The sequence below is a fragment of the Ammodytes marinus genome (assembly GCF_949987685.1).
Source record: "Ammodytes marinus genome assembly, chromosome: 11".
Taxonomy (NCBI): Eukaryota; Metazoa; Chordata; class Actinopteri; order Uranoscopiformes; family Ammodytidae; genus Ammodytes; species Ammodytes marinus.
Window position 1 is genome coordinate 24,094,194 of NC_137215.1, and position 12,409 is coordinate 24,106,602.

General features: G+C 43.1%; 1 protein-coding gene across 1 annotated transcript in view; it reads right to left on the minus strand.

Annotated features, from left to right (window-relative positions):
* Nucleotides 1-12,409, minus strand: part of adgra1b (adhesion G protein-coupled receptor A1b) — a gene marked incomplete at both ends in the record, with an annotated part of 187,318 nt that overhangs the window by 132,982 nt on the left and 41,927 nt on the right. The window contains 5 exons of the mRNA XM_080036365.1: nt 2,348-2,554; nt 3,036-3,197; nt 5,442-5,591; nt 6,369-6,591; nt 8,873-9,037. Of these exons, the coding sequence (XP_079892491.1) occupies nt 2,348-2,554; nt 3,036-3,197; nt 5,442-5,591; nt 6,369-6,591; nt 8,873-9,037 (907 nt within the window). The remainder of the gene's footprint in view (nt 1-2,347; nt 2,555-3,035; nt 3,198-5,441; nt 5,592-6,368; nt 6,592-8,872; nt 9,038-12,409) is intronic.

Genomic DNA, 12,409 nt, shown 5'->3' on the forward strand with positions numbered 1-12,409 from the left:
TGATTATCTGGAGAACTAATTACACAGACAGCACTTCCTTACACAAAACCTCAAATAGGCCAAGTGTGCTTTTTTGCTGCCAGACTAAGAAAGTATTAATGCACTTGGAGATAATGAGTTACTATAGGCAGCGTCAATGCATGCAACGTCAAACTTGAATTAAGTGAGATCAACACAACAAATGTGGCAGAGGCAAAGAAGTGTTCAAGTAAATATTTGACAGCTTTATTCGAACTGTTGATCTGAAAGCAACATACGATGGGCTTCAAGCAGGATTTATATTTACACCGGTAGGTCTTTCACACCATGTCCAAATGAACTAAATACATCTGTTGATTTATATTTAGTTAGAACTACCACATGGTGTGGGATGAAACATTTCATTTCAGTCGATTAGTTCATGACTTATACCGAATATAACCCTTTAGGCGCGGACAAAATTGATATTAAGAAGAAACCAGAGAGGAGTTATCTTCCTTGACATTGGGAACTGTTTAGAACGTATTGGAGTGCAGTGCAGAACACGTCACCACATCCTCTCATATTTACAGTTTTTGGAAAGCTAGATCCATCGTACTGGGAGTTTTGTGTTTGAACGTGCTACTGAAGAACACACAGTGCCAACACTTGAGGTTTTACATAACAATCCAGCCTTAGCACAGAGGAGTCGACAGATTGTCTTTTCAGGTTTTAACTCATGAGGGTGTAGAGGCACCTGTCAAGCTATGAGGTACAGATATAGAGACTTGGTCTCAGAGTTAACCAACAGACATTTGCCTCAAGACATTACCCTCCTTACTTCAAAAAGTCCATCTGGAAATTATCAAGACGTGATGTTCAGCAAATTAGCATCAGGAGCTCCAGGATTGTCCTCCCCGTGATACAGCTGACTTAGCTCAGCTTCCAGAAACGTACATTCATACATAGAGTACAGGCTCACATTCTGCACACAGCCTGCAGCTAAAATTAAATGCAGTTATTGCTGACAAAACCACAGAGACTTGACACCGTCTCACCGGAGAAGAGAAAATGATGAGGGAAATGAAATAGGCATGCAGACCTTCGACAGACACACACACACACACACACACACACACACACACACACACACACACACACACACACACACACACACACACACACACACACACACACACACACACACACACACACACACACACACACACACACACACACACACACACACACACACTCTGATGAAATAGGTGCAAACTGTTCAAAAACTATGCCACGTCAGTGCCAGGGGGGTTGATTTTTTTCTGCTGGCCGTCTGCAGATGCACGGTGTGTCTGATCTGTTGTCATGGTATTTGTCATTTGGGACGGCGGCAGCTACAGCCATGTCGAGGCCGTAGCTGATTTAAAGCGACAGGGACGCAAGGCCAATCTTATTCATCATGGTGGGAGCGGCCCACATTCACTGACTCCCAATTCCTTTCCTATTTCCTAGACCCTGGCCCCACCACAACCAGCTGATCTACAGGGGCACCAACAAACCCAAACAGGGCGTCATCTTGCCGGGACGACTAGGTTACAACAGGTGGTGATCCTACCCACAAGCCTTAACTATGTGGTGTTGGATAAATGAATATCATTGTACCCACGAGCCGCTCTGCAAGCTGTTCACTCTTTCTCAGATGTAATTGCTTCTTAATCCGTCTCTCCTTCTCTCAGTCCTTCCTTTGAGCACAGGGTCAAACTAGAAATACCTCCTGAAGGTTTAGTCTCCATACAATTGCGGAAGGGTGAAAGTACAGTGGTGGTAGGCAATGCTCTGAAGAAGGTACAGCTCCTAAGAAGCTACAAAACGTTACAAGGTTACTGCGAACTGACGATATGTAAGGTTGCAGTAACCGTTGATCTCACAAAATAGAAACAGTTTATCTGTGAGTCAGAGTCGAAATGTGTGCACACTTTGATGAAAATCCCTCAAAGTGTTGAGGTATTGCATTAAAGAGGCATCAGGTTACAGTGACATTGACCTTTGACCTCCAAATCTAGTCGGTTTAACCTTGAATGAGAGTGGACAGTTGTGCAAAGTTTCAATAAAATCCCTTGAATCGTTCCTGAGATATTGCACTCACTAGAATGGCCTGGACGTACATACGGAAAGAAGGACGGACAACCCAGAAACAAAATGCCTCCAACCTTTCGGCTATTGCCGGCGAATAGGTACAAATAAAAAGAAATGTGTGGCCTTCAAAAACCCAGCTGGGATTAAGAAAGGGTAACACCTAAGGAACATTGTTTCCTGACCTCAGGACGGATTGCAGTGGAAAAGCATATTTTAGAAAAACTTTCAAAACGCTTGCCAACTTGCACCTTACCTTGCTGAGCTGACTGGCCGGCGGACCGCTGTTGTTGACAGTGTGGCATTTCAAGTTGAGCAATGATTCCCCCATGGCATGGCGCTCTCTGTCAGAGTGTGAGGGGCTCTCAGGGGAAGAGGGGGGGCGCTGGAGAGCCGTACAGGACAGGCCCAGGAAGTTAGACGGCCGGATCAGAAAGGCCTCCAGAGCGATGTTAGCAGATACCTGGAGGGGTGGGGGATGGTTGTAGTAATTAGGAGTGAGTGAGAGAGATAAGGGTTGGAGGGTGACGGAAAGAGATTTTTTACAATAGTAATTTTGCAGATGCTTTTATCCCGAGTGACAGCAGAGAGGTTAAAAAATAGACTGAGAAACAAAAGGAGGCAATCTATCTCTATCCTGGCTTTTCTAGCTATCTGCCCAACCCTGATTAACTTCTCATTAGTCTAGGCCAGGGGTCGGCAACCCTAGGCACACGTGCCACTACTGGCACGTGCAGCAAAATCATTGGCACACTGGCAGTACCCTCTCAGCAGCATTTGAAATCAACTAAAAAGCACCGGCTTTATATGTGACGTGTGACTGTCTTGCTTGAATTGGTAGGCTGATGCTAAAGCAATGGGACATTTAGTCTGATAATCAACCTATTACCCTGACTGAGTGTGGCCCTGAGTGTTTGCTTTACTGTTTCAAAGTGCAGCCGTACCTTAGATATGACCTGGTTGTCTCTGGTGAGGGCCAGGTCAGCGATCCGCTCCACACACTGGACGATCCTGGTGCACGCCCTGGCCTCGTTCTGCGCCATCCACAGGATGTGCTCCTCCACCAGCATCATGTTACTGGCTATGTCTGAGATGTAGTCCCCTAGCTGCAGAAAAACAAGCACACATGCAGGGCTGTACGCTTATTTTTTTAGGTGGTAGCACTGGTGCTAGCAAGCAAAAAAATTCAGTAGCACAAAAATAAATTTGGTAGCACACAAAGTATGATCAAAAACTTGCTTAACCTTAACCCTTGCATTTCGCTCTAATTACCTTTGAGCATGTCATCTTGGTCTCATTTGAGATTCTCAATTAATATTATATCCTAGTGTGTTCAGTAATAATTATGGAAAAATGAATAGGGGTGCACTGATAGAATAAAAAAAGAATCTAACCTGCCAATTGCAATTTGTTTGCTGATTCAGAATTATTATTATTATAATGTCCTTCTGTTAATTAAAACCAAACTTTAAAACATTAAACATAGCCTATTAAATAAATAAGTATACATATTGGTACAATTTAGGATAAATTAAATAGGTTGTTGTGAATGTGTTGGGAGTAGCTTTTCAGTGGCCTATTTAAAACTTTGTTTAAATAGACTAGGCTACTGATGACTGCTCGCTGCAGCTGAATGAGTTGCCTTTCAAGCTAGAAAAAAGCGCTAACTTCCTGTTCTTACCGGCTTCAAAATAAAAGTCAACTCACGTTTGGCTAGTAACAGGCTTTTAATGTGAAGGCGCACAGGAAATGTTCTGTTTGTACACGCGCTAACTTAACTGCGGTAATGTGCCGTCTCCTTCCGGTAATTGCCGTAGGTGAAGTTCAGATCCCGAGGACACATATCTTTCACCAGCCAAAGTGGAGGGTGGACTCAATAACTTACTTTCCTAAGACTCATTTACCCGCAGTGTTAATGTAGAGCCCTCTAAGCAGTGTTGTGCAGCACTCCTCTGTGTTTCAAAGACAGCCTCTCCTCATTAGCAAGCTGTCGCAGGAGTGCGAATGGATTTGTATTCATCATCGCACGTGATCAATTTCAGTAGCAAATGCGATCAAAACTGTCGCACTGTACAGCCCTGACACATGTATGAAAATGATTGCATGTAGCCACTTACGCAAACTGTACGTACATAAGCCATGCACACACACGCACACACACACAGAGGCAGACTCATCCCGCACATCAATAATATCCACTACAACAGGCACATTTATAATCTCCAGTTAAACTTGTGAGGGAGGCAATGGTGGCTTCATTCATTATAGGGAGATTTAATTTAGATTAGCTGCTCCAACGGGGCGTTATAGTTTCCGTGGGATGGCAGTCTGCTGTTTACTTACAGTACTTTTCATTTTTACATTTAATTTGACTGTGCTTTACGGGATGAATGAATGAGGGTGGTCTTCTCAGCATTGTCTTAGGAATGATAAAACTCTTAAGTATCTGTTAGTAAGATCTCCTCCCGAGTGACCTATGATAAGTAATTGGACAAGTGAGAGCTAATATTGATTCTTTTCTACTGACTAAGCTCAGCACCCTTCCCCTCGCGCAGGCTGACCTTCAGCGTGACGCACAGCCCCTGCCATCCCCTCTGGCCACAGACAGGAGAGGAGTTGACTGGAGGTAGAACACAGCTTGCCCCCAAAAAGATTCATCTTCATAACCATAATTGTCATTCAGGTCCAACGCCGCCGCACCGGGCAGGCAGGACCAAAGCATGTGAGGTGAAAAGTTAAGCTGTCTAGAATCGATTGAAGGATTGAAGCCAGAACATCAGCGTGTAGCCGTGTCCTTTTAAGGCAGCCCCTGCTGTCTCCATCCCACTGACGGTTTACTTTTCTGCTCCATTTGGGCGCTTCAGAAGACGTTTCTGCCCTTAAATGAACTAGTCCACAGTTTTCCTGATAAAGCCCCCATTATTAAAAGGCAACAGAAAATTATTGCTTTGAGAAAATTGTGAACAAGCACAGGCATTTCGATTAAGAAATAAAAGTCCAATTATCCACTTAGAAATCCTGGTATAAACACGCTCTTTACACTGTAGCTGTATTTTTTTTCAAGTTGTATGTACTCCAGAATAAGTTGTGCATCATGCAAACATGAATTGCAAACAGCTAAATCAGCATGTGTTTAATGGTTTGTAATGTGCCCTAATGTAAGCAAATACACAGGAGGTTAAATAAACAGGGCTCATGTACAGCCCATTGGTGTAGTGGTGTTGTCATGTTGGGGATGCAGTTGTCAGAATTGTGTCTGAGCAAACAGTTTTTTTTATTGTGTCATGTGTGGCGTCAAGGCTAAGATCATGTCATGACGTGTGGTGTATCTCTCTGTGTTCAAATCTTACATCTCTGCGTTTCTCCACCAGCCTGGTCAGTCTCTCCACCAGGTGTGTGACAAAGATGACATCCATGACGTCAGTGAAGTGTGCTGCCTTGCTGGTGAATGCCACTAACTGCTGCCCCAAAGGCTGAGCGTTGGTCATATTAATAGTAATCTGGAATTAAAAAAAAATGAAAACATACAGCAATATTCAGAGCGGACGATCACACAGTCCATCTTCACAATCCAACAGAGACATAACATGAAACTGCTTGGACAACATATGATAAATAATGCATCAATGTAATGCTATTACAAGCCATGCTTGTAGCTTTGCAAAATTGATTACTTTAATGTGGAAATCCCATGAGTGATGTAGGATGAAAGAGCTTGTAATCCGTCACTTTGTGTTATGTACTTAAAGACTAACATGAACAGACCTGCAAATACCTGCAGGCTACTGAGGAAGCAGTCAACAGATGGGTGTTTCTGTATTCTTGGAATATTAAAGGTGGAGTCAGCGATTTTCTGGAGAATACTTGGTGTCAAAATCAGTGAATATCTCCTCACGATCCGCTACCTACTAGTACTGTCTGTGAGTGCGCTGAAAAGAAATCCAGGGTTAAAACACAACCTTGGCTCTGTAAACAGGAATGTTGCTAGCTACGGCAGGCCCCCTTTGTTTACATACCAGTTTACAGAGCCTAGGCTGTACACAGTACGGATAGGTAGTGGATCCTGAGGAGATATTCAATGATTTTGATGAAAAGTGATTTTGACAACAAGCGTTCTCCAGAATCAGTAGGTTTTGGCAAACACCTAAAAGTCAACATGCTGAATATCAAACTAAACTTTCCAAATTAGAAACGGATTCCCTGACAATGGGACAGTGTGTGGAGCATAATCCGTGAATGAAACTCTCATCTCATAGTTGTCTCATGTGTAGCGCTACCTGTGTGAGCTCATGTAGCACACGGGTCAGCTCACTGGCGTAGGGGCACTGGGTGTAGTCCTCCTCAGCCCAGCGCCCGGCCCTGTCACAGCGCCGCCATGCCTTCTTCTCCCTCTGACTGGTGGACTGGTGAGCAGCGCTGACAGAGGGGTAGGGGGCGGAGCCAAACCTGCCAGGAGCGCACGGCAGGAAAGCCATGATGCCAGCTAAAGTCTTGGGCCACCTGACACACAACGTATCACTAGATGATCAGGGAATGAAGGGTGTAACGGAATGGACAGTACACTCTTCACACAAGTACTACCGTGTTTAGGAAATGATTAATCTGCACATGTGTTTTACAGCTTGCTCCAAAATCAATTTTTTTTTTGCAGAAGACTGCCAGTTTCTGATGCTTGATTGTGAAACAAGGAGTTCTCTCATTGATGACTTCTGAAATTAAATGTATTAATTAACTTTATTATCTTTCTCACTTTGCATATAATTAAACTACATTATTTTTGTTTGATGACACCATGCACTTAAAGGGGATCCCTACGTGTACTGTTTGTATACAACCTAGTACTAATAAACATGCTGTGGTTCTGGGTGAGCTTTCTAAAGGGAAGTAAACACTCCTAAAAGTCCTAAAGGTCGGGATATATCTGGTTTCTGCTCTTCAGTGGTGACTATCGATGCTTTAATGTCTCACTTACAAGTTCCAGAGCTTTATGAAAGTGTTATAGTAAGTTGCTGGAGCACTGCTTAATTACACACAACAGATGGAATAATTCAGCCTAAATGAATAAGTATACAGTATGTGTTATTCGTCTGGCCATGCAAAGTTCAGTGGTGTCTCCTCTGAAGCAAGAAATGAGACTGTGTCAATAATGTCATCAAGAGCTGCTCTACTGACCAACCTGTGATACGGGCCAGGGTGATTATACGGAGGAATGAAAAACTTTTATTTCCCGGGTTAATGCCTGTTAGTGTTTCAATAAAACCAAGCTCGTTTGAGTGTACAAAGTCTGCCAAACATTCATTGTCCAATGCATAAGCCTCCATTTCCCATGTCATGAAACCAGGTTTTTGTTTTCCTTGGCGCGTTGTAGATTTAAAGGTCTTATTTCTGTGCTTCTGGAGCCTAGGAAAGAGTTGTTTGCTTTCACACAGATTGATCAATGTGTCCACAAACACAGGGAGAAACATATGTCTTGTGTTTTTTGGTTTCCTCTTTAAGGCCAACATGAAAATCCTGCTTGCAGAAAAAGTAGCCTAAGTAAAGCTTAATGTGGCCACACTTTTGACTTCATCTAAATGAGAATAAAGTAGCACTGCACTCAGAAAGGCTGGTAATCTGTTCTGCCTCCCCGCTGCTCCCCACACCATTCATTTTTTATCCCTCTCTCTCTCTCTCTCTCACTCTCTCTCCATCCACCTTGTAGCAGCAGCAGCTACTTAGTAATAAATGGCGTTAATTTCGCCCCCAACAGAAAAGGGGGCTAATTTTCCAGCCCATTACTCCAATGCTTGGGCAGAAAAACAAAAGCCTGTGTGCTTGGCGCGCTGAAAGAGGGCTGTAAAGCAACAGCGGCTACAAAGGAGCGTATACACGTTAACAGCACACCCGGGGGGGGGGGGGGGGGATGGGGGGAAGTAAGTGTGTGTGTGTGTGTGTACAACTGGTTTCAAGGTGGTCACAAGGAGTGGAGGACAGGCAGGGGGAGAAACTAAAGGATGGATGGAGATGCCAGTCACGGAAAAACAAATGAGCTTCTTTTTCTTTACAGCATTGCTATAAAGCTGTGGTCTGCACAGAGCCATGATGTTTGTGGGAGTTTTTCGCACCACATGTCCAATTATTATCAAAATATATGAACCGTGCAGGGCTTTTACAGTGCGTAGCCACAGTTCTGGTCGTTGACGCTTAATTAGCCGCATCTGGTGTCTGGTTATTGTCAGGTGTGAACAAAAAGCAGCATAACACCGGGAAAAAAACAGTGTCTCGTCTGAACTGAACATTGAAAGAGTGAGCATTCTAATTACAGCATTATTTTTTATAGAGCAAACTATATCATTTTCATTATAGTGAGGCTAAACTATTGCCTCTTTTTGCTTGGTATAAAAAAACAGTACACTTAGAATTCAAGGATATGGTTTATATAACTTAAAGATTTACTACTTCACCGGTGAAAATATGAAGGTGTATTGAACTCTGAGATCATGTAGTATAAATGTGCAACACTTTAGAAATCGGTTCATATTCGCCTGAGAAAAGGCAGAAAGAGTGTTTTATGGTCTCACTGTCACTGTTAGGATTAACAGGACAGCTGGGCCAAGGGAAGACTGAGGGAAGACAACCCTCATTCTTTATATTATAATAGCGATTTTATAATGATAGAACGCCGGTTCTGTATGGGTGAAGTATTCCTTTAACAAGGAAAAACGTTGCTGTTAAAAGGCTAGTCTGACATGTTAGGAAATAGAGGCTATAAAGAGCGGATGTACGTTGCCAGTCGACTGACCTGAAGTCCCCTTTGTTGTTGGTGACTCTGTCAGTTGGACAGTACGGTGCCGACGTCTCCAGGACGACTATTTCCATCTGCTGAGATGTGTTGCCACGGGAACTAGTCACCAGGCACTCCCAGACGCCAGCGTTGCCCACGTCAATGTTGGAGAGGATGACCTCGCTGGAAGGAGGAGAAACAGAGAGAGAGTTAAACTGTGAGTGAGTGAGTGAGTGAGTGAGTGAGTGAGTGAGTGAGTGAGTGAGTGAGTGAGTGAGTGAGTGAGTGAGTGAGTGAGTGAGTGAGTGAGTGAGTGAGTGAGTGAGTGAGTGAGTGAGTGAGTGAGTGAGTGAGTGAGTGAGTGAGTGTGTAGGTGTGTGTGTGTGTGTGTGTGTTTGAGCTTCAAATGTCCTTAAGAAGGATCACACGAGGTGCTAAATAAGGATTTGGGCTTGTCATTTGGGTTAAATGTAGATGGAGGATTATCTTTGTGATAGGATTTGAAATTAAGGATTATTTTTGGATTAGCCTAAGGATTAAAGTGAATCATGCGGTGAAGGTTACGGTGAGGGCAACACCTTATATCTGGAGACAGTGGAAGCTCATCAGGATGAGAGTATTAAAAAAAAGTTTGTGTCCAAAAAATCTAATTCCTTCAAAAGACCTTTGCACTTGCATGTGTAAGCGAGTGGTTTAAAATGTTAAATTAAGGTGATCACTGCTCTTGCTTATTCCTTCCTACTTTGTCACAGTGGTTCTAATCGAGTGTAAAATGCCCGATTAAACAAAGGCTGGGGAAACATTGACAAAGAGCCAATGCAGGCCATTACATTTTGCCAATGTGTCTGTCTGATAAATGGTAAATGGACTTGACTTATATAGCGCTTTTCTAGCCGATTTTCTCAGCCCCAAAGCGCTTTACATATCTTACCACATTCACCCATTCATACACCGATGGCAGTAGCTGCCATGCAAGGCGCTCTCTGAACCATCGGGAGCAATTTGGGGTTCAGTGTCTTGCCCAGGGACACTTCGACATGTGGCGGGTAGGTGGGGAATCGAACCTCCGACCCTGCACTCCAGAGGCAATCTTCCTACCCACTTCGCCACTGCCGCCCCATCTTGAGGATGTTACTCTGCTGCTAAATAACAGGCATTATCAGCATGGTAATACTACCTCTTTGAAAAATTCCAACAGTTTTTAAATCCAATTACAATCCATTAGTAGTCAAACATATACACATATTTGTGTAGGAGCTTTCTAAACGTAATTAAGCCATGTGTGTTCATAATACAAGTCACAGTATACCCACACTTACTTTAGTTTCCAAATTCAACTGAGGGAACAATGAACCACAAATGGGAATCCATGACAGTTGACTTTAAAAATTAGAAGAGACAAGAAAGGCAAATCTTTCAGAGTAAAGATGATAAGCGGCTGAGCGGCTCTGACGGGGAGAAGCTGTAATCCCTCAAAACCTTTCTCTGAGGGGGGAGAGAGAAATGGCTTCTCTTTTTTTTTTGGGGGGGGGAATATGAAATGCCTTCATTTTGTTTGCTTATCTCTCTGCTTCTCCCTTTTCTGTCTCAATATGCTCACTCACTAGTGGTGCAGTTATTATAGGCCCGAGCCTGTCCCAGCATGCACTTGGTGAAAGGCAGGAAAGCACCATAGCCCATTACAGGGCTAACATAAACATATTCATAATCCAATACTGGCAGTTTAGAGTATGCAAGTTCACCTGACCTGCATGTGCTTGGAATATGGAAGAGACTCTGGAGCATCCAACCCACATTAACATGTAAGACTATTGTTTGCCTTGTTAACCTTGGATTGCACATCAACATGCAGCCAGAGGGAAGGGGAGATATAGTGAGACATGGCCAGTGTGAGGAAAACGTGACTACAATTCATCCTGTTAATGTCTATACCTAATTAAATGGCAATGGTCGTCCAATGGTCGTGGAATATGCCACTATGAGCATTACATGTCAACCTCATGGTTATGTTTCAAGGAAAAAACAGGGGATCACCAAAGTCAATAAGATTCATACTTGGGACCCAGAATATCTGTACACAATTTAAACCCATCTGATAGTGATTGCCCTCCCACTATGCTTACAATAGGCTGGCCCTAACAGGGATGGCAGCCTGCTGTTGTTCCTGAATTACTTTGTAGATCTACTCCCTAGGCACCTTATTAATACTAACTATCAGACGTGTCAGCAATTCAATAACCAATTCTAAGGCCTTTATTTGTACTGGGATTTATGTCTCATTTGATAAATGAAGACAGAATTTAGGAAAATTGATAAAGAGACACTTTATGGTCAAATAAATAAAGCCAACAGATGATAGTAAATGCAGCCACTGTCAGTCAGATTCTTTCAAACTGTACCAAAGTGTCAACTTAGCTCTTTGGCATTCTAGTGTTTCAGTTAAGTAGAGAGTAAACATGTGTTTACTCTGGTGGTGTAAATTCGTATTAAGTGTGGCCTCTTTTGAAAGAAGAAACAAAGCAGAGATCAGAGAATGCTGTTAACACTGCCTTCACTGCCTTTTGCTGAACAAACCCATGACTTTGCTCCAATGACTTTGTGCGGGCGAGTTATGAAAATGAATAAAATAAGTCCTGATTTCATCTCCTGTGTTCCACTAAAGCTCTCTTTTCTGATTGCTTTTCTAAAAAGGCCCTAAATCAGATTTTAACGCATGACTGAGATGATGACATTCTCGAGCTACGGAACAAGTGTGTGTGTGTGCGTGCTTGCGTGCTTGCGTGCTTGCGTGCGTGCGTGAGTGAGTGTGTGTCTGTCTAAATGTGTGTGAGTGCCTCTGCAAATGTGTTTTCAGCACCTGTGGGTATTGTTCCGCTAGTTTAGAAGGATTTGGGCACCAGTCATTCAGTAGTTTGGACAGGAGCTTTATGAAGTACTTTGATTAAAACAGATTTCTACACACTTTGGCAAACTGTATGAGAATCTAACAGTAAGAATGAGTCGGGGATATTCTAAACTGTCCCCCTTTCCTTATTCTGACTCACACTCACATATTCTCTCTCTCTGTCTCTCTCCACCTTTCTCTTTAAGAACCCCCCCCCCCCCCCTCCCTTCAACAGGACACATGTTGTGTTTGGAGTGTGGATGGGCTTTAAATTGAAACCCTCTGGGCTCAGTCCAGCTATCAACCTGTCTCTACAGCGCAGCAGTTCCATAACACAGCACATTGAGGACATATGCGGTCTGGAAGCCTAATCTAAACAGATAATACAGATAACATATTGGGAGGTGGTGAAAGAAGAGGTGAAAGCTCTGTTAGTAATGTTTAGCAGACTCTGTTTGCACAGCGCTGATATGACATGGGGGCCACGAAATTCAATACACCTCTCACTTTTTTTTCATTTTCACACAAAAAATTTAAATATAAATACTATAACTAAAGCCAAGGTTTCCACTTTGATTATCAATTTTGCAGAACTTGACCGATTTGATCTTTCAAAACATTCCACAGACTCCACTACATTGAAAAAAAAGAGATTGTTCACACAAAGTTGC